The sequence below is a fragment of the Ammospiza nelsoni genome, chromosome 14, assembly GCF_027579445.1.
Source record: "Ammospiza nelsoni isolate bAmmNel1 chromosome 14, bAmmNel1.pri, whole genome shotgun sequence".
Taxonomy (NCBI): domain Eukaryota; kingdom Metazoa; phylum Chordata; class Aves; order Passeriformes; family Passerellidae; genus Ammospiza; species Ammospiza nelsoni.
The window spans coordinates 18,644,178-18,667,959 of NC_080646.1; the positions used below are offsets into that span (position 1 = coordinate 18,644,178).

At 49.7% G+C, this 23,782-nt stretch overlaps 2 protein-coding genes across 2 annotated transcripts in view; one reads left to right on the top strand and one right to left on the bottom strand.

The window, feature by feature from the left end:
* The first annotated feature begins 292 nt into the window (after nt 1-292).
* On the top strand, nt 293-19,193 carry SORD (sorbitol dehydrogenase). The gene is made up of 9 exons (XM_059482503.1): nt 293-434; nt 3,825-3,858; nt 4,550-4,714; nt 7,478-7,637; nt 10,540-10,658; nt 10,847-10,912; nt 15,905-16,080; nt 16,866-16,987; nt 18,115-19,193. The coding sequence occupies exons 1-9, from the start codon at nt 375-377 to the stop codon at nt 18,278-18,280; spliced, it is 1,068 nt and encodes a 355-aa protein (XP_059338486.1). The 5' UTR covers nt 293-374; the 3' UTR covers nt 18,281-19,193.
* Nucleotides 19,194-19,417: 224 nt separating this feature from the next.
* Nucleotides 19,418-23,782, bottom strand: part of DUOX2 (dual oxidase 2) — a 32,020-nt gene continuing 27,655 nt past the window's right edge. The window contains exons 25-34 of the mRNA XM_059482267.1: nt 23,348-23,578; nt 23,008-23,107; nt 22,840-22,889; nt 22,585-22,712; nt 22,217-22,370; nt 21,865-22,097; nt 21,248-21,406; nt 20,905-21,060; nt 20,667-20,795; nt 19,418-20,255 (exon numbers count right to left, since the gene is read on the bottom strand). Of these exons, the coding sequence (XP_059338250.1) occupies nt 20,133-20,255; nt 20,667-20,795; nt 20,905-21,060; nt 21,248-21,406; nt 21,865-22,097; nt 22,217-22,370; nt 22,585-22,712; nt 22,840-22,889; nt 23,008-23,107; nt 23,348-23,578 (1,463 nt within the window). The 3' untranslated portion in view covers nt 19,418-20,132. The remainder of the gene's footprint in view (nt 20,256-20,666; nt 20,796-20,904; nt 21,061-21,247; nt 21,407-21,864; nt 22,098-22,216; nt 22,371-22,584; nt 22,713-22,839; nt 22,890-23,007; nt 23,108-23,347; nt 23,579-23,782) is intronic.

Genomic DNA, 23,782 nt, shown 5'->3' on the forward strand with positions numbered 1-23,782 from the left:
AGTCTGGAGCTGGGGCTCGAGCTGGGGCTGGGGTTACAGTCTGGAGCTGGGGCTGGGGTTACAGTCTGGAGCTGCGGCGGCATCTGGGGCTGGAACTGGGGCTGGAGCAGGGGCTGAGGCCTGGACTGGAGCTGGGGCCTGGAGCTGGAGCACCCGGGCCCGGAGATGGGCCTGGAGCTGTGGCTGTGGCTGTGGCTGGCGCTGGGGTCGGGGCCGCAGCCGTGCCCGGACTCGTGCCCGGAGCCGGCCGTGCCCGCTGGGTGCCGGGGGCGGTGCCGGGCCCGCGGGCGGGCGGGGGCCGGAGCGCGGGCGGCCCCCCCAGCTGGGAGCGATCCTTGGACCCGGGGCCGCGCCGAGCCGAGCCGAGCCGAGCCATGGCGGTGCCGGGACAGAACGTGGCCGTGGTGGTTCACCGAGCCGGGGACCTGCGCCTGGTACGGCCGCGGGGAGCCGGGCCCGGGCGGGGGCGGCGGGGCGGGAGCGGCCCCGCGGCCTGCGAGGGGCACCGGGGCTGTCCGCACGGCGGCCCCGGGTCCTCCCGGTTCCTCCGGCTCCGGGAGAGCCTGAACCGGCCCCGGGAGAGCCTGAACCGGCCCCGGCTGCCCGCGGCCATGGCAGGGGGTGGCGGGGGGGACCCACATTCGGGGGTGTCCCATGGCTGGGCCCTCCTCCCATCCCCTCTGAGGGGAAGCCCGCGGCCGCTTCGGGCTCTGCACAGCGTTACGGGGAATGACCCGGACAGGGAAAAAAAACCAAACCAAAACAAAACAAAACAAAACGCACCAGCCCTCGTGTGCATGGGAGGTGCAACATTTTTGCAAGAGAAATCAATTCACAGATACACTCATTCATGCATGCTAGAGGCACGCTCATTCCTTCTGCTAGGAGGATGTAACACTATCGGAAGTGTGATTTATTTTTAGCTAGTTCTGGCAACTTTGTGTGTATATTTTTCTGTTTTTCCGATCTTGGAAAGGTTTCAGCTGCAGAATGCGCTTGGGGGACACAGGAGGGGATAATCTTGAGATCTTTGCCAGCTCTGGGTGGAGAATATTTTATCCCTGAAACCCAGAATCCCCAAAAACCTTCTCCTTTCCCCAAATTAGCAATTCTCACAGCTGGGATGGGCCCTCCCAGGCAGCAGGTGGAGGGTGGGTGGTTGTTGCTCCTTTGGGCTGTCAGAGCCCAGGTGACAGCAGGACAGAGTTCAGGGGGAGCAGGTGCTGGAGGACTCTCCCAGACAGGGAGGAGTTTTATTTTGTACTTTTTAATTACTTTAATCTCATTCTGTCTCTCTGGCTGCTAATGCTGGGCTCTTTCTGGGTGCTGAATCACTATGGCGCTGCTGGAGAGCCGTGTGCTCCAGCTTGGGGAGTGCCAAAGGGGGAAGGAAGGTTTCCCCGGGCAGGCATTGGCAGGCAGCTCTCTGTACACAGAGCCCTGGCAGGAGCGCTGTGGGGAGCACACAGACTTTGGACACACGCCTTGTTTAGGGGATGATTACCAGGGAAGGGGTTGATTCTTTACCAATCCCGCCCAGCTGAAGCCACACGTGCCGTGGGTGGCTCCTGGTGGCTCCCAGGCACCTTTGGCACAATTGGGCTTTCCCTGCAGTCACATGGAGCCTGACTACCCAAAGAAATCAAAATGGGTTAAGGACTGACGTGCTTCCTCTAGCTCAAGAACACATTTCCAAACCCCTGTGATTTAACAAAGGTGTCTGAGACTTGTGAAAGTGGGCTCTCCATCACATCTGTGTGGCTGGTCTCTAAACTGGCTTACACCCAGATGTGTGAGTTTTCCTTGGATATTTGTATTGCTGGTAACTTAGACCTGGTCAGCAGTGCCCTCCTGCCTCGCTGGCAGCACCCTGTGTGTTCCTCCTGGGCTTCCCTGAAGTTTGTTTCCATCATGTGAATGGTGCTCATGGTATTGACCCACTGGTGGTAGGAGTAGTCCCAGCAGTGAACTCTGAACTTGTTACCTGTTATTGATACCCAAAACTGGGTGACTTTATCTTCCTGTAATTCCCACACCTTTCTTGATTTTTGGACATATTTCCTGTGGGCAGAGTTGCTGTGATCCCTGTGCTGTGTGAAAATGTGTTTGCTTTCATTTTGTTGAGCCTCCTCTTGTCCTTAGGTAGTTGCCCAGGTTCCTCTTTGCTGCCCATTGAGGATTTCTTGGTTTTATACCTGTACCATGGCTTCTCTTTCCATGTCTCCTTTCACAGAAAATATTTGCTGTGTTTACTTTACCAGTCACCATTTCTGAACTTCTCAGTGAACAACAGACAACAAGCAGAATTTGTGGTTTTCTCCACTTTGGTCACTCCTATTTTCACCAAACCAGGCTGGAGAATTCACTTCCCACCAAGGTGTCTAGGTTTTCTAGGCACAGTTGTTATTGCCAAAAAAAAACCCCAAAAACCCAAACAACAACAACAACAACAAGTGGTTTTGGGATTTTTTTCACGCACACATTTTCAGCTAGAAGTTGCCTTTATCTGTCACTGTGGACTTTCTGCTCACTCTGAGGTGGTCTGTACCTCTGGTGTGTCACCACATCCTGTGCTTATTGCATTTCTGTAAAAGAGGTTACATCTAGTTTGACCTCTTTTAGAAATAATGCCCTGGGCTGTGTCCTCAGCGTAACAAAACAAACCCCCCACACAGAAAAATTGCAGATACAGGTCTGAACGTGGAAAATTTCAGTCAGTTTAGTCATATGAGAACATGTTTCCAGAGCTGGTCTTTCCATGATGTTTAGAATGCTGAAGTACAAAATATGCTGGGATTTAAGCAGTTAAAATGCAGAACAGTTTGAGCAGCAAATGAATTTTTAGGGGTTTACTGTTGGCACTGCTCTGGGAGGCTTTTCTTAGAGACATAATCCTCCGGGTGGGTATTGCATTGTCCTGATGTTGTAAAACCCAGCAAAATCATTCCTTTGGCTTTTGAGGCAGCTGAGGGAGCTCAGTGAAGGCAAAATCCCTGCAGACCTTTTGGGTGGAAGGGTAATATGGGGCACTTTTCTAACTCTGGTTTTGCCATTCATCCCATAAAGAGGTGCCATGGCAATTACAAGAGAAAGTAAATTTATATATTAATAGGTATAAATAATTATGTCTATATTAGGTATAAAAATTATTACTGGCACAGGTTGGTGAGGCCTGGCACAGAGAAGCTGTGGCTGCTCCATCCCTGGAAGTGTTCAAGGATGTGGCTTGGAGCAACCTGGCCTAGTGGAAGGCATCCCTGCCCATGGCAGGGTGTAGAATGAGATGGGCTTTAAGATCCTTTTCAACCCAAACCATTCTGTGATTCTGTTATTCTATCATTATGTAGTAAAAAAAGTTTTGTATTATTTAAAATAATAATATAAGCCCTGCAATATTAAAGTTTTATAGAACAGGTTGTTCAGAATCTTCCTGGCTACAAAAGGTGATTTTTTTTGTCAGCCAGTGAGATGGGTGAAGGATTCAGCTGAAATTTGGGGCTGCCCCAGTACAGGGAAATTTAGTATGTGTCTCTTGTCTGGGCTGGGAAAAGGGAATTTACTACAAAATAATTTGGAGGGTGGGTTTACGAGCTGGCAGTGTGCTTACTCCTACAGCTCCCTGTGTTATCCACTGAGCGTGGAAAATGAGGGGAGCTCAAGAGCAGGTCCATGTGGCACTGCTGTGTCTTATGGAGCAGACAGAACCAAAAACCTTGTCTGCTTATGGATTTACCTGAGCTGACCAGAGCTAAGCTTCCACAGATATTCCCAGGGATATGAACAAGCAGCTAAATGCCTTTTTTTTTTTTTCCTTTTGTCCATAGGAAAACCGTCCAATCCCAGAGCCAGGCCCTAATGGTAGGTCTATAGATGGCTGATTCTGGCTGCTTCCTTTACTTCTCTCTTTGTTTTCTCATTCTATTTTGTTGCTCCTTGATAATCTAAAATATTTCTGAGGAAGTATAAAATTACCAAAAATACAATTGTGTGGCTGAAACAGATAATGCTGCTTTTCTAGCTGAAAAGAAGAGCTGGAGCAGTCACAGATAAACCTCTTTATCTGTCTTTTTTTGCTTCCTGTTCCATCATTTGGTGTATGTCACAGTAAATGGCTCTTGGGACATTCCAGATGATCTTATGCAGGACTAAACATTAATAGAATGGGCATATGGGCTGATAGAAATTCAATTCACTAACTCTCTGGGGCTCAAATCATACCTTTAGGAGAAGGGAAAATTAAATGGACTTGCTATTTCTTTCCTGCCCCAGCAATAATAACATTGCTCTTAAACTGCATCACTCTGTTGCCCATATTTTTATTGACATCATCTTTTGCCTTACCCCATTTTGAGCCTTCTTGCTTTGTGAATCATTGCATAGTTTCGTGTGGCTCACGAACGTGCCGCTCTCCTAACGTGTGCACGAACAATTCTGTGTTGATTGAATGCCAGTAAATTTGGATGTGTCCACACTGGCTCAGCCTTTGCTGCTCTCCCAGTGCCTGAGAAGGTTGGTTTTCTACAAGAAACCTTCTCTCCTTTCCTGGCAGAGGTGCTGCTGCGCATGCATTCCGTGGGGATCTGCGGCTCTGACGTTCACTACTGGCAGCACGGCCGCATCGGGGATTTTGTTGTCAAGGATCCCATGGTGCTGGGACACGAAGCTTCCGGGACTGTCGTGAAAGTGGGCTCTGGGGTGACTCATCTGAAACCAGGTATCTGCAACCAAACCCATTTGTTTGTTTTCCTCCTAATCAGTTCCGAGAATGTGTCGATAATGGGCTGTGTTTCTTTCCGTGTCGTGTAAATTTATCTGAAGTTCTGACCTCCTTCAAGAAGTGTCACTGTGCTGCTGTTAGTCACCCATCTTGGCCACTGGTGTGTGATATTCCTTAGGTAGCTTTATCTGGGGATGTGTTGAGCTGGCCAGGCTGTATTTTGTATTTTAATGCAGAGCAGAGTGTATCTGGTAGAAGGTGCCTTTTAAGGAAACTTGATAAAGCTTCAGAAACCACAACTATAGCTCTTGCCAGCAGCCTGCTGTGAGTGTTTCTTCTCTGTGTGTGCTCTGGAAGGAGCAAACAGCCTCCTGCAGTGCAGAGGTCACTGGAGCCACTGCTCCAGGCCCTGTGGTGGGACCTCCACAGCTCACTGTGCTCATGAATATCCTAAAAAATGGACTGAGCAGGGAATTTTGTAAAGTTTGCTGATGACAGCAACATAGGCAAGGTGGAGAGATGTGGGGAAGAGCCAGCAAGAGTTACAGAGAGACCAGAGAGGTGCCAGGGAGATGCAAGTGGGATTCAAGGCAGGCAAACACTAAGTTATATTCACTACAGAACAAACAAAACCAGCTTCATATCTAAAATGTTGTGCTGGCCATCACTGCTGAGGAGTGAGAGCTTTGGCTCTGACTCTGTGCATAGCAACATTGGCTCCACAGCAGTGAAAATGCAAATTACTGTTGGGAAGGGGACTCAGAGGATGTCAGTGCACATCTGGAACTCTGCATGCAGTTCTGGTCTCCTCCTTCCCAAAAGGATGTAAAACAAGGGAGAAGGGTTCAGAGGAGGATAAGGAGATAACAACATGTGCAGCAGCATCTCTGACAAATGTCCAAGTCAGGAACTCAAGCTGAGAGCTAGAGAGACAACTCAAGGATGTGAGGGCTCATGGAGGGCTGGCAGAACAGGTTGCCCATTCTCTGGTTGCTCCAGCACCAGAGCAAGGCACAGTGAGGTGCAGCATTCACCTGAGATGCTGCACACCATGTGGTTTATGTGGTGGAAGGAGGAGAAGTTGTTGAGTGTTACTGAATACAAACAAACCACCTGTGACTTGGGAGGCCTCTCAGCTGTGTATAGTGTGAGAGTATTCAGTATGTGCCTGTCCTGTGTCCTGTCAGACACCTGTTGTTGGCCAGCTCAGAGGGGATGCAGTGGCCTAGATGGCTCTTTGCTTCCATCCTCCTTATCCCTGTGTCTGCCTGAAAGCCTGTTGGTGGAGAGCTTTGCTCAGAGGTTTGGCTCTGATTCCTCTGCCAGATAAGTGTGAGGCTTTGTGTCCCCTGCAAGTTGTACTATGCTCACACTGCTTTCTCTGGTCCATCCTGCTTGGTGACTGCAATGAAGTAACAGCTCTTTGTCCTGCAGCATGTGTCCTTCCAGCATCTCTGCTTAGCACCAAGCTGTCTCTGTTCCCAGATAAATCCTGCCAGGCTCCTGGGTGTTCTGCTCCTTCATTTTCCTTCCCTGTGAGCGTGGTGAGGCCCTGGCCCAGGTTGCCCAGAGAAGCTGTGCCTTCCCCATCACTGGAAGTGTCCAAGGCTGGGTTGGACAAGGCTTGGAGCACCCTGGGATAGTGGAAGGTGTCCCTGCCCACAGCAGGGAGTGGAGCAAGCTGAGATTTAAGGTCCCTTCCAACACAAATTCTTCCATGATTCTATGATTCCTAAGGAAGAGCCCTTTCCAGCTGGCAGTGTGGTGGCTACCCAAGCTCACCTGCTCCATCCTCAGTGTTTCCACTTCTACAGATTCAGCAAAATATCTGCTCACAGAGTGATTGCCTGGGGGCTGCCCCTTAACCTGCTGAGGTTGGCTGCAAGGCAGCTGGAGGAAGGTCTGTGTGGGGCTGAGCTTCCATCTGTGCCTCTGAAACACCATCTCTTCCCAAGTATCTGGGAAGATCTCAGTGATGAGTTTGAAAAATGCATGTTTTATGATTGGCTTTTCCCAAATATTAAAATGAAAATTAATATTATATGTGTTGTGTTAGAAAGTGATGCTGTATTAATTTTTTAAGTAGTGTGTTACATATAGTTTTAGGTTATAACATAATGTTAAAATAGAAACTATGTATGTGAGATATTTTTTTAAGAAAGGAATGAAGTACTCGCACCAGATGGCAACCACTCCTAAATCTTTCAGAGAAACAGAATTTATTGCTCTTTTATCAGAAGAAACAAAGTTCTTCCTGCCTCATTCAGCCCTGAAGATGCAGTCAGGATTAAGAGGAAGAAGCTGACACTGACCAGACAGAATCCTGTGTTTGAATGGAATTTATGCATCATGTATGAGGTGTATGAATATGCAACAGGATGTTGCTTTTAAGGGTTAATCCTCTATTAATGTGTGTCCTTTTTTGGGCTTATTTTGCCCAGAAAAGGTATTTGGGCTGTCTGTAACTCTTTGCTCTTATTGTCATGTATTGTCCTAAATCTCAATTGTTCAAATTTTTATTACTCTAATTATATTACTATTTTCATAACCATTTTATTACAATTAAACTTCTAAAATTTTAAAAAGCAAGTGATTGTTTTTCACATGAGGCTGCTGTGAAGGGAGCATTGGGAACCAGCCTGGTGTGTGCAGCAAGACCTTCCTCGTGACATGGTGCCAGCGTTTCTGTGGGTTTTGGTGCTACTCCTGCTTGTGTGCCACCCTGTCCCTGACCCACTGCATCTGCTTTCATCCTGCCAGGTGACCGTGTGGCCATCGAGCCGGGTGTGCCGAGGGACATGGATGAATTCTGCAAATCTGGGCGCTACAACCTGTCCCCAACCATCTTCTTCTGCGCCACGCCGCCCGACGACGGCAACCTGTGCCGCTACTACAAGCACAGCGCGAGCTACTGCTACAAGTCAGTCCCTGCTCCCTCCACCGAGAGAAATATACACTCCCTGGAGGGAGATTAGCTGCAGCAATCACCTCTTGGCCCTTTGGAACACTCTTGGTGTGATCCCAACAGGTTTTATTGCTTTCTGATCCATAAATAACATGCCTAAGCTTGGATGGCAGCCACTTTGCAAAGGGTTTGTCAGGCAGACAGTTTATCCCCTCGGGTGCCAGACATAAACATTTCTTGCATTGTCTTCTGGGATGTCACCACTGGTTTACCCTTTAATTATTTTCCTTTTCCCATTTGCTCTGTGCTCTTGGTTTCTCTCCTGTCTCTTTTCATATCCTTGCCTTCCTAGGCTGGTGCCTGAAGGTCTTTGGTTTTTTGAGCTGAGTTTTGCTGCTGCTTTTCAGTAAGCACCCGGGTGACTGCTGACATCTCACTCTGTCATTTGAAACAAAGTCATCCCACTTTGAGCAGAGCAGGAGCAGAAAGCAGTAGCCCTGCTGAGCTGTTTCTTCAAGTGTGTCTGAGTGTCTCCACTAACCTACCAGCATTACAGCATATCTGTTTTCATGTCCAGTTCAGCAAACTTGAGTATATTATTAATTGTGGCGGCACTGGCACATTTGCTTAGAAGCAAATCTGTGCTTAAACAGATCATAGAATCCCCAAACAGTTCAGTTTGGAAGAGACCTTAAAGCTCTTCCCACTCCACCCCCTACAAATGGGCAGGAACACCTTCCACAAAGCCAGCTTGCTCCAAGCCCCATTCAGCCTGACCTTGAACACTTCCTGGGATGGGGCAGCCACAATTTCTCTGGGTAACCTGTGCCAGAGCTCAAATACTCCAAAGACCTGAAAAAACTTGCTTGGAGCAAGCCAGGTTGCTCCAAGCCCCATTCAGCCTGACCTTGAACACTTCTTGGGATGGGGCAGCCACAATTTCTCTGGGCTACCTCTGCCAGAGCTCAAATACTCCAAAGACCTGAAAAAAACTTGTTATACCCACTTAAGTGCCTTTAACAAGGAGTTAAAAATACCCAAGTAGTGTCCCCCTGAGGCTGCTCTACCTGTGGAGCTTGTTCTTTTTCAGTGTGTATGGAGCTGGTGCTTCCATAAGCAGGAACATTCTTGGGATTGATCTTTGGTGTCGGCACAGAAATCAGGATCATGTCAGTCTGAAGGAGGCACTTGATTGCTCTTCTCCTGGGAATCCTCAGGCAGGAACTTTCAAAGCAGACACCAAGAGCTGCTGTCAGGATGAGGGGCTGGTCTGGATGGGATTGGCATCTCACTGCCCAGACCCACTGTCATCGATTTCCTGTGTATCAAAATAACATTTTCTGACAACATCATAAGTTTTTGTTTGAGAGGAAGTGGTTGGTTTGTAGCTGGCTTCTTCTAGGCTTTCGCTTTTTTCCTCCAATTTGAGCAAATATTACTTTGCCTGCATATATATATATATATATATATATATGCAGCCAAAGTAATATTTGCTCAAATTGGAGGGGAAAAATCAATAATATATATATAATATATTATAAAATATATAATAGACAATATATAATAATATATTTTTATATTTATATTTTATTAAATATATTTTTATATATACAGCCAAAGTAATATTTGCTCAAACTGGAGGAAAGAAATCAGTAATACACACACACACACACACACACACATATATATATATATATCATAATTTTTTTTTACAATTTTTTTTAAGCTTTGGGATGCAAAGTGTGCTCCCAGTTTCAGATCAGCAGGCTGGCTCATGTAGAACAGATTCCCTGGCACACAGTCATTCTGCCAGCACAGATTTGCTAAGAACAGATGATGGCTGAGCTCAGTGAGTTGTTACACATTTGGGCAGTTGCTGTGTGTCCTGCTGGTGGACAGACTCTGTGTTGGGTGCTCTGAGTAACTTGATGGAGGTGGGATCATGCCCTCCCCATTGACAAGGTACTGCCCAAACCCAGCAGTAGCAGACATGATGCCAGACTCTGTGACAAGGGAACTCTTGGAGTCAGACCTTTAAAGCCTCCTGGAAATAAGGGATATGCAGATATCTTACAGCTGTCTTCCCAGAGCCATCATTTCCATTTCCTTGGCTTCACATTGGCCTGGCTGAGATCTGACCTTGGGCTTCCCAGTGTTGTCATTGTCCCTGCTAACCTTCCTGGCAGGCACAGCTCCCAGAGCAGTGTGAGAACAACACCGGTGGCTTGCTGGTGAGCAGTGTTTTGGGATTGAGATTGATTTCTTTCAGCAGTTCAGAAGAGGTTCACTCCCTCTGCTTTCTTCTGTCACTTATGTTGGCTGTGTTACAGGGCTGGTTTTGTCCAAAACATGTTTGATACCCACTGACTGCTGGGAGGATGCATACTGGGACCAGTCCACTTGTTAAAGTACTTGGTGCATCAGGAAAGGTGTTCCTGGTTGTTACCAGGAAGGGAGACCTGGATTTGGCTGCCTTTCCTGGTGGCCTCACCTTTGGCAGCAGGATGTTTTCTGAAAGCTGATTCAGCCCTGGTGAGGGTTCTGGGACCTCACTGGTGGTGAGCCATAGGGCAGCTTTGGGGTGGTACATATGCAGCTGGGGGGGTTATTCTAAAGGGAATGAGTGGCAAAGGAGTCCTTGTTGACTCACCAAACACTGGAGAGTTGATGTGGGGAAGTTTGTGGGTCCCTGGGTGTGGTGCTGGGGCAAACCTCACTGAGAAATGCTTCAGGTACATTTGATGCTGCTTCAGAGGAGGGAAAGAAGCAGTGGAATCTCTTAAGGTGTATTCCAGGATGTTTCCCTGACCCCAGTGTGTTTTGCCACTGTGTTTTACACCCATGTTTGTTTTTTGAGTCTCATGGCATTCCCCATCACCCTCATGAACTACATTGGTAGTGTGTCCCATTCTTGCAGGCTCCCAGACAATGTCACCTTTGAGGAAGGAGCCCTCATCGAGCCCCTCTCAGTGGGAATCCATGCCTGCAAAAGAGCAGGAGTCACTCTGGGGAGCAAAGTCTTCGTGTCTGGCTCTGGTACAGTGAGCACAGCTTCCCTGCCTGCTGGGAGGGCATGGGCAGGCTCAGGCTCTGCCTCTGGGCTCTGCTGGAAGGGATGAGGGGTGAGGGGAACCAAAGGGGCTGCCAGAGCTCTGGGCAGTTCAGAGGTGGGGCTGGTGCTGCCTGGCAGTGGTACATGTTCTCTTTCTCCCCTCTGTCCCCAGGACCAATTGGCCTTGTCAATGTGATTGTTGCTAAGATGATGGGTGCAGCAGCTGTGGTAGTTACAGGTAAGTCCCTTTAGCCTTTCAAAGTGTGCCTGTTTCCCACCATACAGAACCACAAAATCATTAAGGTTGGAAAAAACCACTTAGATCATCGAGTCCAGCCATTGATCCAGCACTGTCAAGCCCAACCCTGTCTGTATAAGTGCCTCATCCACATGGTTTTTGAACAGTTCCAGGGATGGTGATTCCACCACTTCCCTGGACAGCCTGTCCCAGTACCTGACCACCCTTCCAGGCAGGTTTGATCTTAGGTTATTTTTACCTCTGGTAATGCTGGATATGGCCCAGACAGCGTTTGCCCACTGTTTTCTGTGTGCTGCCACGCTGTGCTTCTCCACTGTCTTTCTCTGCCCTTCTGTCTGCTCCTGCTGGGGGTTTCATTTTTCATTGATTATCTACAACGACTGAAATGGCCTTTTCAGGGTCTCTGCATTTCAGAAATGGATGTTCCTTGCATAACTGTATCCTGGATGTTTCTAGTTGAGCTGCTGCTTCAGGAATGTCCAGCTGTGTCAGGAAAATCTCTGAGGAAAGAGATCCCATCTTTCTAAATACCTTTTCTAGGTGTGCATCTCTCAATGATGAAGCTTTTTCTAGGGTCCACTCACAAGCTGTCATTTATGGAGATTTCCCATTTATGGAAGAGCTGAAATGAGTCTTTATCACCTTTGCAGCTGCCCTTCAGGTTGCTGAGACAGCACTGTCCCCTTATTTTGCCTTGCTAACCTAGCCCAGCTCCTCCTAGCTCTCCTCTAAGGTTCAGGCCCTCCCTCTCTGTAGCTTGCCTGGAAGAATGGAGAGCTGGAGTAACCTCAGCATGTTCTCTGGTTGAAATTTCCACCTGGGAATTGAACAGGGTCTGGAAATGGTGCTTCCAACTCCCACTATGACTCTTCACCCTTTCTGAGTGGTGATGGCCAGGAGGAGCAGTTAGAGGTGCCACTGGACATTGAGCACAGACTGCTGCAGTTTTTCTGTCAAAGCCCCAAAGGATCTTGACCTTTCAGAAGGCTGTTATTCACCTCCCATACTTTGAGCCAGATATATTTTTGACCTTTCCATTACTGTATTGCTTGACCTACTTTGGGTCAAGTGATAAAATTCGGGTCCCACCCTCCTGAAACAGAAACATCTTTCAGTAGTAGCTGAGGTCAAAGCAGAAAACACAAGGCCTTTTCCTCCCTTAATCCCTTTGCTGTTGAGTCCAGGGCATTTTTAGCTGTGCTGGCCTCACCCTGCAGGCGTGTGTGCTTGATGAATGTGGCTAGTCCACACCTCAGATTTTGTGAAGTGCTGTCATTTGAGGATGATATTTGCTGTAGCAGGGAAAACAGCTCTGCCTCCTGAATCATGCACGAGGAACCCTGTGCCCAGCTGGGCTGTGCAGGGGCTGGGGGTGTCCCATTCCCTGGGTGGGGAGGCTTGGTCAGTGGGGTTGGTGGGGCTGAGGCAGCTGGCTCAGCCTGGCCCTCAGTCCTGCTCCAGGAATGGGTGTGTCTTCCCCTGGTACCAGGAGCTCCTCCTGATGGGGACCTTGGCAAGCTGAGCTGGCTGTCATGTGCTGGCTCCCTGTGCCACAGGAGGTGCCTGCTGCTTGGTTTGTAGGATCAGCAAGCTTGGATACATGGAATTACCCTTTCTTATCTTTCTGTGCTAGCCTAGGTGCTGATTCGGCCTCGTGGATGTCTCTTTCACACGAGAGGGGTTTGGCTGAGGTGCTCAAACCATGAAGGTGCTGTCCCAAATCAAATATTTGAGCGTGACACGAGCTGAGGAATGGGTTTGGTTTGGCTTGTGCTGCTGGAGATTTTGCTGCCTGTCTCAAGGAACTGCTTTTTGTTTTGGCTTTAGGAGCCAACACCTGTGAGGCGCCTGTCTGCCCACAGAGGCCCTCTTGTACTTTGCTACCAGATTATCTGAAGTCATTGCCCTGTGTTTTTATCATGTCTGTGAGGAGCTTTGTCTGTGCAGCACTTATGGCTTTAAAAATTGGTGTCTGTTTTGACAAGAGTCTTACAGATCTAGAAATATTTAGAAAAGCTTTTTTGTGAGAACTCACCTCCTACAATTTCTGTCTTGGCTTGCCTGGAGTGTTTGATATATTTCATGGACTCCAGATGGGAGAGAAGATCAATTTGTTTCATGGGTCCTCACCTATTCTTCCAAAAGATCTCTCTCTTTCTCCAATCCACTCCACTCCTGAATGGGCAACCTTCTCCTGTCCTTCTGCCTTGCTGTTGCTCTGAAAAGCTGCTTTTCTCCTCAGATGCATGTAAAAGATCAGCCTTCCTCCCCAGAAGGTGAAGGGGCAGTTTAGGTGCTCATGTTGGGCTGTCTTGCATTGCACTGTCTGTCACTGAAGGTGCACTTAATGATTCCTGCTTAAGGGAAATTATTCTCCTTGTTCTATCTGAACCTGAAGTTCTGGGTGTTGATGCCTCCAGAAACACCTGGAATTCAAGGTCAGGGGAGGTGAGTAACTGTACAGAGCTCAACTCTTTTGATAAAGAAGATGAACAAAGAAAATCTGAGAATAATAAAGAGTACTTACTTGCTTGTTAAGTTGGCTCATAAACCATCATGAGAAGCTTAAGGGTAATTTGATAACTTCACTGGAAGCAAACCAAACTTTAATTAGCTCCAGGAGCTAGGAAGCGAAAACAAACTTCTGACTAAGGCAAGATGCAAGCCATTATTTGTTTAATTGACCAGTTTCCAAGAGCTGTGTGGGTTTAAAGTGCAAAGGGTTTGATCCTTCCTAAGACTCACAAGTGTCTGGAGCTCTAACAGTGCAGTGAGCTGCAGATCTGTCTGCTTCACTAAGTGCTTCCTGGTGATTCAGGTGTGCTGGGATGCTATTGCAGCCCTGGCCAGGGCTGACAGTGCTGCTGCTGCATTCCATGGGCTGCTTAGAGCCAGGGCTTCCTTCCCAAGCAGCTCAGCAAACCAGAGGCCAGCTACAGGGAAGATGTGGGGGTTTTTTTGCTGCCTGGGAGTGGTTTCGTGGCCACTTTGAAATGCACTGGCTGCCTTGTTACTCTAGGGCGCTGCCTGTTGATTATTTCTGCTAGAGAGAAAGTATGAAATATGTAAAATATAGACTAGAATATCTCTAATATTTATATATTATACATGTGTAATATTTTAAATATCCATTTATAGTTTAAAATACATTAGTGCCTCAGGAGAAGTTAAAAATGGTAGAATCCAAAATCTGTGCCTGCTGTGAAGTGGTATTGTGATACCAACCTTCACAGGGAGTTTTGTTGTACTGTTGAACCCCTGTGGTCTCCTTGCCACACACTGATATTTGGGAGACACCAACCATGCTGGGCCAAAGTATTTCATGGCACTTGAAGTGCCTCAGGAAGCTCCTGGCCATACAATTGGTGCATGGGAGGTCTCTGAGTGCAGCTCAGCTGGGGTCAAGCATGGGCCTGGAGCCCAGTGCTCAGAGCTTGGGAGGGACAGAGGTGACTCCTGCAGCCACAGGAACGAGCCCATCTTGGGGCTTCTAGGGTGATGCTGCCCTTTCTTTTCAGCCTTGGCTTTTCCTCTTTTGTCTGCATTTTATTACCCTTTGTTACCCCTTCTTGAAACACCCTCCACAGCTCTCTTGGGTGCTCAGCTTGGCAGTTATGCCCACACTTGGCATCCTGAGCCTTCCAGCTGCCAGTGGGTGCCTGTCCATCCCCTGCCCTGCCAGTGGGTGCCTGTCCATCCCCTGCCCTGCCAGTGAGTGCCTGTCCATCCCCTGCCCTGCCAGTGGGTGCCATCATTTTTGCTGTGGGCTGGGCAGGGTAGAGCCTCTGGCTCACTCCCAGGACTGCAGCTGAGTCAGACTGGCTCATTCTGGAGAATTGGCCTTCTCCTCCTCCTCTTCTCCTTGATGTTTTCACCCCACCCCATCTCTGACTTCTCTGAAGACTGTGCCCTGGTGAGAGGGTGTTTTCCTCTGTGTGTGCCCCTACCACAGGCATCATTTTCTGAGTCTTCAAGCCCAGCACCTCTGGGAAGAGACTACCCCTCAATTTTGGGTTTAGGAAATCTTGGCTGTTACATCTTTTTCAGTGCCAGCATGCAGACCCCTGTAGACACTGCTTTAGTGTAGGGAAAAGAGGTAATTCCTTCCTGGGCAATCCCACTCTTCTCCTCAGCTGTCCACATCCTTATCTCCAGAGGAGATAAGGTTACCAGTGGTGCCTGGAGAGGAATAGGTGGCTTTCCTCCAGGGGGTGTGGGATGCCCCTGTCATCTTCAGGTGATACAGCCCTGTCAAGATCCCTCAGGGCAGAGTACAAAGTACAGCCATGCCCTCACAGATGTTTATCATCACCAGCTTTATTGCTCCATGTTAATGGGTATCTCAGGTCCATCTTATTACCAGATCCACTCCCTTTTGTTTTATGGGCTTGCCTGCTCATTCATCTATGACAGAAACTGTCTGAGAGATGCTCAGCAGCCTCCAGAGCTGCTACAGGGAGGGTAAACAGCAGAACAGGTCGGTGACCATGCAGACACCCTGAGTGTTTACAATGAATGCATTCTGCAGCTTGCTCAGCTGAAGGCACCTGCTGAGGGTTCCTCGAGGGAGCCCTTGGAGAGCTCATGGTCTGTTCTCATTGGGTACTGTTAGAAGTGAAATGACCCCATTAATGATGCTCTGAGCCTGTTGTCTCCTGTTGGAAGGATTTCTTGGTGCTGCCCATAGCCATGTTTATTGCCTTGATGCACTCTCAGTCTTCTGGCAGAACCAAAGAGAAACGCCCATGGCAGGGAATGGAACTTCAAAGTGGAGTGGAGCTTTGAAGTCACTTCCAACACAAACTATTCCAGGATTTTATGATCATTCTCTGCCTGCCAAGAAGGGGTGAATCCTCACCTCTTCTGGTTGTGCACTGTCCTGTGCACACATGTAGTGAGCAGATGCCAGGTTCAGGTTCTTCCCCCTCTTTCACTAATACTCCAATTCTTTGCTTGGTTTTCTTTCCACAGACTTATCTGCCTCTCGCCTGCAGAAAGCCAAGGAGGTGGGGGCAGATTTCACCATCCAGGTGAAGAATGAGACCCCTCAGGAGGTGGCCTCCAAAGTGGAAAGTGTGCTTGGCTGCATGCCTGAGATAACAGTGGAGTGCACAGGAGTGCAAGCCTGTATCCAGGCTGGAATTTATGTGAGTACCACTTGTTCCAAAGGCAGAACAGTGATGGTGTTGGTCTGTTTTTTTTCTGGGATGGTTCAGTGAATGACCTATTTCACTCTCACTGTGCTTAATTTAAGTGGGCTTGGTTTGGGGAGAGGAGCTGCTCCTTAGACAATAAACTGGGAGAGATAATTAAAGGGTTAACATCAGCGTGGGGATAATTGATTTGATGCTTGGGTGCTTAAAAACTTACCAAGGAGACTCCAATAAGATCCCCAAACCCAGGGAGGAGGACAGCAGCTTCCATTGAAGTCATGTCCACATAAGAAGAGTGATCAAGAAAATTAATTCCAGAAGGAATGAAAGAAGCAATTAAGAAAGGGATGTTTTGCTGCCATGAGCATCCTTACAGGAGGATGAGGGGAAGGCTTATGTGGAGTTTCACAGTGAAAGGACAGGAGGGGAATGGGACAAACTTCAAAAAGAGAAATTCCAGTAGAGCATCAGGCTCTTAGTTTTAAATCTCTCCCACTGAAATCCCAAAGTACCTTTTGAAGTCATAAATGCCAGCTATTTTTCAGAATGGGGTTTTCAGAATAGGAAATTTGGATTCCTACCAAAATCCTTTATGCTTTGATTACCACATATTTCACTCTTACAGACTCCTGACAGCATCCTGCCTCTCCCTGGTGCTTCTCTGCTGTGCCCCAGACAGTCCATTGCAGCCACAAAGATGCCTTCATTTTTGACAGACCCTGCACAATCTCCTGACATGTGCTTTGCAGAATGTAACCTGTTTGTGTGTTGGTCTGCAGGCCACTCGTTCTGGTGGGACCCTGGTTCTGGTGGGGCTGGGCCCTGAGATGGTGACGGTGCCCATCGTGAACGCGGCCGTGCGGGAGGTGGACATCCGCGGGATATTCCGCTACTGCAACACGTGAGTCTCCTCTGGGGGGCTCATGTGTCTCCAAGCTAAAATTCTTCAGAGCTCTACTTTCTTGCTGATGGAGAAAGTCTCTTTTCTTAATCTGTAGCTCTCCAGGAAGGATTTATGGGATGTCGTCACACTCCTTCTTAAAATGAGAAGTGTTATTAAGTAGGCAGTTTGGGATTAGCTGCTGCATCCCTTTGTATCCCTGTTGCTCTAATTTGGCCCATTCAAGGTTGGACTGGGTGATCTTGAAGGCCTTTTTCAATCTCAGTGTTTCTATGATTCTAAACAGAGTGGCAACACAATCCCTGTGAAGGACTCTGTGCCAGAGAAGATGCTGGAAGCTGGATGAGTCTTTTCCTTTTTTCTCCCTGCACTGAGTCCATGAGTTTGAGCTCCACCATGGTCAGTGTGCAGGCAAGAGGTAGGGCAAGAGGAGAGCAGAGCATGGCAGTTTTGGTTTTCCTTCAGGCCTTCCAAAGTAGTAGATTCCTGTGATTTTCACTTGCTTCCTGTGATTTCACTTACTCTCTCAACTGTTTGGGTAGCAGTGCCTGTCTTCTCAGAGCTCAACAGCCCAGAGCTGTTGGCTTTTCCCATCTCCCATGCCAGACACTGTTGTGGTGTTGTGAGGGTCCCCAGGATGAGGTGAGAGATGAGAATCTGATTTCAAGTTCTTAGAAGGCTTATTTATTATATTATGATATGATATGATATGATATTATAAGAAAATGATATACTCAAACTATACTAAAGAAAGAGAAAGGAGACATCAAAAGGCTAGACAAGAATGAATAATAAAAACCCATGACAGACTCAGAGAGTCCGACACAGCTGGCTGTGATTGGACATTAAACTAAAACAATTCACATGCTGGATAAACAATTCTCCAAATCACATTTCAAAGTAGCAAAACATGGAGAAGCTGAAACTTCCCAGCTTCTCAGGAGAAAAAATCCTGGCGAAGGGACTTTTCATAATATATCATGGTGACAAGACACCAGAAAATTCTTTGCAGGCAAAGCTTCTCTGGGCTAGGGAAATAACTGTGATGATCCAGGCTGCTCCATGCCCTTTTCCTGGACTCCAGAGTGGTGGCTGCTCTCATCCCCTGCTCTCTGCTTCCCTTGCAGGTGGCCTGTGGCCATCTCTCTTCTGGCATCCAAGCGGATCAACGTCAAGCCCTTGGTCACGCACCGCTTTCCCCTGGAGAAGGCTCTGGAGGCCTTCGAGACCACCAAGAGGGGTGAGGGGGTCAAAGTCATGCTGAAGTGTGACCCCACTGATCAGAACCCCTGAGCTGTCCCAGTGCCCAGCCCTCATCCCTGCTGCTTGTAACTAGAAAATCACATGTAATGAGGGTGAATGGTACTGGGAGACACCATTAGAGCATTAACAGGTTACTACAAATGGACAACCAATGGTTTGAATCAAAATGCTGAATTAGAGATGATGGGTTGCTTGGTTGGTGGCTCTTCTTCACAGACCACAGAGCCTGGCCAGGTTCCTCCATGCCAGGGAGGAGCTGGCATGTGGCACAGCAAGGGTGGAGGTGCTGGCACTCCTCCCTTCCTGTCCTGCACTGCCCTGGCTGCAGCTTTTCCTGCATGGCAATCCCTGGATGCAAGATAACCCTGTGTGAACAGCCTCCCTTCCCTCATGGGTGCTCAGGGACTGGACAGCCTGTGGAACAAAGCCTGGCCCTCCCCACTGCATGGGAAGCACTGGCACATTCAGGTCATTCTCTCCACGCTCTTCTCAGAGCTCAGAACTGGGGTTTGGGGAAATTGGAGGCCAGCTGGGACCATGTCTGCTGTGTCACCCCCAGCAGCTCCTCGTGGGACCACTGCAGGCAGGGAAACTGGGAGTGCTGAGAGCCCTGTCCTGATGTGCCAACCATGAAGGGGCTGTTGGGGGGCACAGCTGCTTTTGACATGGAAAGGAGCACAGATGAGACATGACAGGACAGCACCTCTCAAAGGTTTTACCACTGCTTTGAGTGAGCATCACTCAAGGGTTTTTTACCACTGCAAACATATCATAATTATTTGGGAGTATCAAGCCTTCCTGCTGAGTTTGTGAGCCACAAACAAGGTACTAATGAGGTAGAAAAAAATCTAATCTTTGATTACACTCATGTTAATTTTAGTACTGAGAGATCAGTTTCTTGCTTGGTACTGAATTTTCCTCAATAAATTCTGGCTGCCTGAGACCTTCCTGAGTGTGTCTCTTGAAGTGTAGGGTGGTGGGTTGGAGGGGCTTGCAGGGTGTGGGAATTTATAAAATTAGAGGGTTTTAGGGAGCTTGTAAGAGACAGGCTGTAGATGTAGTGGAATTGTGAACAGTGCTAAAGCAGCACTTGATGCTGAAAAATAAATAGCTTAAGACACTCCTAGCAGCCCCAACACCAAGACCCAACTACAGGAGGCAAGAAAGTGTTTGAAGACTTCAATCAGCTTTATTTGAGCTCAACCACAGCCTGTAAAAGCAGCAGTGATGCAAAGCCAGGCATTACTTAACCAAGTACAACCGATTCCTGATTGAAGGGCTGACACTGCTGGAAGAAGCCAATGCAAACACAACTAAGGCCTTATGCAAACCCAGGAGAGTTAACTCCCCCTCCTTGGAGAGTTAACAAGCAGGCACTGAAGAGTGTGTGAGGACAGCTGTTTCAAAAAGAGGGCTAGCAGGGAGCTTGCTGGCTCCTCACCCCATCTGTTCACCATATGGGTCTTGGAACAAAGTGCTGTAAATTCAGATTGTGCAGGCACCAAGCTGCTCCCCAAAACTGGATTGACATTCCTTGAGTCCCGCAGCAGAGCAGAAGCTCCGTCCTGTGCTATTAAGGGGGCAGAGCTGGGTTTAACTGGATTGGGACACCAGCATGCCCCTGTCTGTGGGGCTGCAGGGATGTGTGGATGGTAGTAGGGCTCAGGGGTTCTCACTGGGGACATGTAGGGCAGTGCTGGGATGACAAGGCTTTACTAGCACACAGATCTCTGCTGTGTGGGTCTCAGTATCCCTGCACTCAGCTCTGCATGGCTTTCACCTGAGGAAGGTGCCTGGGACTGTGGCTGCTGGAATTATTGCTGCTAGGTGCTAGGGTGAAATAATGCAGCTGCAGCCAGAGGGTGGAACAGTGTGGGTAGGGTCAGAAATTCTCATAGTGATGTGCAAAGTAGGTCTGGTCCTTCTTGTTCATGTGCCGGCACGCCTGCTCCACACTCTTTGTCATCCCGGGCGGGCCGCAGCTGAACACCCCGATCTTCTGCACCTGGGGAAGGAGGGAGCCAAAGGGTCAGGCTGCAGCACCAGCTCTCCCCACAGTCAGCCCCCCTTGCTCTCTGACAGCTTTGGGCATGGTCTCAGCCTCCAGAGGCGTCTGGGGAGGTTGTCCCATTCCCAAGGAGCTGCCAGGGCCGTGGAGGAAGGATGGGAACCCCCCAGCTCAGGTCAGTGGTTGCAGCTGGGGCCCTGCAATAGCAGGGGGTGTTTGGCTGGTATGGGGCATTGCTGACTCCTGCAGCTCAGCCTGGCTCCAGAGGGAAAACAGGATTCATTCCCCTTCTGCACTGTTCTTGGTGCAGATGCCACTGAGGTCTCCAGGACCTTGGGGACAGGTTGGGACCAGTCCTCCACAATGGCCAGTGGGTGCACCTCCTCCTGTCCCCAGCTGGACACTGACCTCAGGGTGCACCTCCTGCAGCGAGCTGAAAAAGGGCACGAAGGGAGGGCGCCCAAAGTGGGTGATGGAGCGCAGCCCCGTGAACAGGCTCTTGTTCAGCACCTTCTGGAAGTGCCGCTCACAGATGTACTGAAAGAGAGATTGGTGCACATCAGATGGCCCAGCACAGCCCAGCATGGCCTGGCATGGCATGGCGTGGCATGGCACGGCACCCTTGCCCTTGGATGCCCAGGCTCACCAGCATGGTGGTGCGCAGATCGAACTTCTCGGCCAGCTGTGTGATGTAGATGTGCACAGAGACCAAGCCGTTCTTGTCTGACTCCTCCACCTCCCGGATGATGTCTGTCAGCCACTCAAACTGCCGCTGCGTGCGGGTCACCCAGATGAAGTAGATCTGTGGAATGGGGCCCAGAGTGGGGCCAGCATCCCCATGAATGTCTGTGGACTCCACAGAGGATTTTACCCCCAAAGAGGCCAGCAGCAGCAGGAGGCATCTCAGAATCACGAATCAATTAGGTTGGAAAAGATCTCTGAGATCAAGTCCAACCTCTCAGGGGGGCTTGTCTTTCAGACACTCTTACCTTCTTACAGAGCAGCTTGGAGTTTATGGATGACTTGAAGACCAGGTCCTTGAGAATGGATGCGAAGGGAGTCACCCCGATGCCTCCTCCCACCAACACCGACACCTCAAACTTGTTCCACTCCTGGTGGCCCTCCCCAAAGGGCCCGTCCAGGTAGAGCTGGAAGGGAGACAGCAGTTAGCAGAAGTCTCTGCTTGCCCAGGCCTTGGAAAGGCTGGAGGAGTGCCTCACACTTGGCACAACCCATTGCTGAGATGCTCTCTTGGTCTAGACGTCCCCATGTGTGACATGCTGAGCAGGGCTCACCTTGGGCAGATGTCTAGGTGTCCCCAAGTGTGACATGCTGAGCAGGGCTCACCTTGGGCAGATGTCTATGTGTCCCCAAGGGTGACATACTGTGCAGGGCTCACCTTGGGCAGATGTCTAGGTGTCCCCAAGTGTGACATGCTGAGCAGGGCTCACCTTGGGCAGATGTCTAGGTGTCCCCATGTGTGACATGCTGAGCAGGGCTCACCTTGGGCAGATGTCTAGGTGTCCCCAAGGGTGACATGCTGTGCAGGGCTGACTTGGGCAGATGTCTAGGTGTCCCCATGTGTGACATGCTGTGCAGGGCTCACCTTGGGCAGCGTGCCGAGGAGGGCCAGGCTCTTGGGCGAGTAGAGCTCGCGCAGGCGGGTGGTCCAGGGCCCCACGGCGCGGATGTGCAGGCTCAGCGTGTCGTCGTGCGGGGCCGAGGTCAGCGTGAACGGGTGGTACTCCGTGGTGCCCAGCCCCACGCAGGCGATGCGCACCCACTGCCCGGACTTGTAGTCAAAGTCCTGAGGCCGCTGGAACTGCAGGTGGGTGACACCTGTGGGGAGGTTGTTGGAGATGTTGGGGGGTTGATGCTCCTGCAGCGCTGCAGCCCCTGATGCTCTTGCAGGGAGCCTGGGCGGGGCTGGTGCTGGGTGGCCAGGGATGCTGTGGTACCTGAGGGCAGGAGCTCAGCTTTCACCACACTGATCTCCACCTTCTTCCTGCTCAGGCTGTACAGCTTGTCTGCGCTGTAGATGAGGGCTGGGATGATGAAGTAGATGTGGAAACGGGGCTGCTGGATCAGTGCGTAGCTGCCATGGATGATGACCTGGGCAGGGAGCAGCAGAACCCTTTAGCAAGGTGAGTCATCAGCCCAGGGATGATTTGGTGGCAGATCAACAGCAATGGGGAGCCAGGAGTGGGGCTACCATCTCCCTTGGGACTACCCCAAGCTATTCCATCTCATCAGCTGCACTGAATTCACCTACAGGCTTGCAGTGCATGGGCACCACCATCCCTCCCTTCCAGCCCCAACCCTTTACCAGGATGTAGAGCAGCATGTAGAGGTGGTGAGTGATCCAAAACCCCTGGAAGCTGACGCGCCGGAAGTGGTGTGTGGCAAACACGTACATCACAGCAAGGACCACGAGCAGCAGCACTCCTGTCATGCCTGTGAGAGAAGAGTTAAGAGGGGCTCTGACTGGACTGGGCAGAGGGTAGCCCATCCTGGAGACAGGTGTGCCAGTCTGTCTGCTAGGACAGACCTGGAATAGTTTGGAAGAACCACCTATTCTCACCTGGAACAGTTTGGAAGACCCACCAGTAATACTTCTGTGGGAGCTGTGACCTGGAGAAGGACAAGAGATTGCACCATGGAGTGACCAGAATGAACAAATGGTTTCCATTTTCATTTCTGTCCATGCCCAGGACACCCTTGAATGGACTCTGCTTCAAATTCCACCTACCCATCATTTGTAAAGACAGTGGAGAAAAGGCAGGACAGCACACTGAGAGGTGTGACTGAGAAGATGTAGACGTTCACTACGTGACCTGCAGTGTGGAGCACTGTAAGAGAAAAAACACAGAGAAAGAAGCATTGCTTAATGTGGATGGAGATGTGTCAGACTCTGATGATGTTCCCTGGGACCTGGAGTGACTCAGAGGACTCCTTTTTTGTAGTGCAAGGCATCTATGTCTCTGCAAGGTCTTTAAGCTTATGTCTCTGGTCCTGCCATGGTGGTCCTGCCACGGGATGATGGGCTGGTCCTGTGCTGGTGGGTGGCAATGCCCCAGCAGCCCACCCACCTGAGAAAATCAGGGCTGCCATGGCAACCCAGCGGTGGAAGTCGACGGCGGCGTCGAAGGGGATGTAGTGATTGAGGAAGGTCTCCCGCAGGACGGTGATGAGGTTGCGGCACATGGTGAGGAGGATGTAGGAGTACATGAAGGAGATGGAGGCAGCTGAACCCCTGGAGATGATGATCCCCACGAAGGTGGTCTGTGCAATTCCAGTGCTGGGGGATGCGAAGGCGTAGTCTGGGGAGAGAGAGCGGAGGGGGTGTTGTGTGCCCAGCTCTGAGGGACATCACCCTCCCTGCAGCAAGGGGACAGCCACCTGCGTGGCTCCACCAAAAACGGGACACCAGGAGTGGGTTTGTGTGAGGAAAGGGGCACAACGACCCAGAACTGCTGGATGACAGGGTATCCTTGGAGATCCAGGGTGGAGAATGTCCACCTGGG

What these genes read in the sequence shown, in the direction of transcription:
- SORD (XM_059482503.1), top strand. Translation starts at nt 375, where the DNA reads ATGGCGGTGCCGGGACAGAACGTGGCCGTGGTGGTTCACCGAGCCGGG. An exon ending in AGCAGCTGTGGTAGTTACAG is followed by an intron (nt 10,913 to 15,904) that starts GTAAGTCCCTTT and finishes TTCTTTCCACAG; the next exon opens with ACTTATCTGCCTCTCGCCTG. An exon ending in ATATTCCGCTACTGCAACAC is followed by an intron (nt 16,988 to 18,114) that starts GTGAGTCTCCTC and finishes CTTCCCTTGCAG; the next exon opens with GTGGCCTGTGGCCATCTCTC.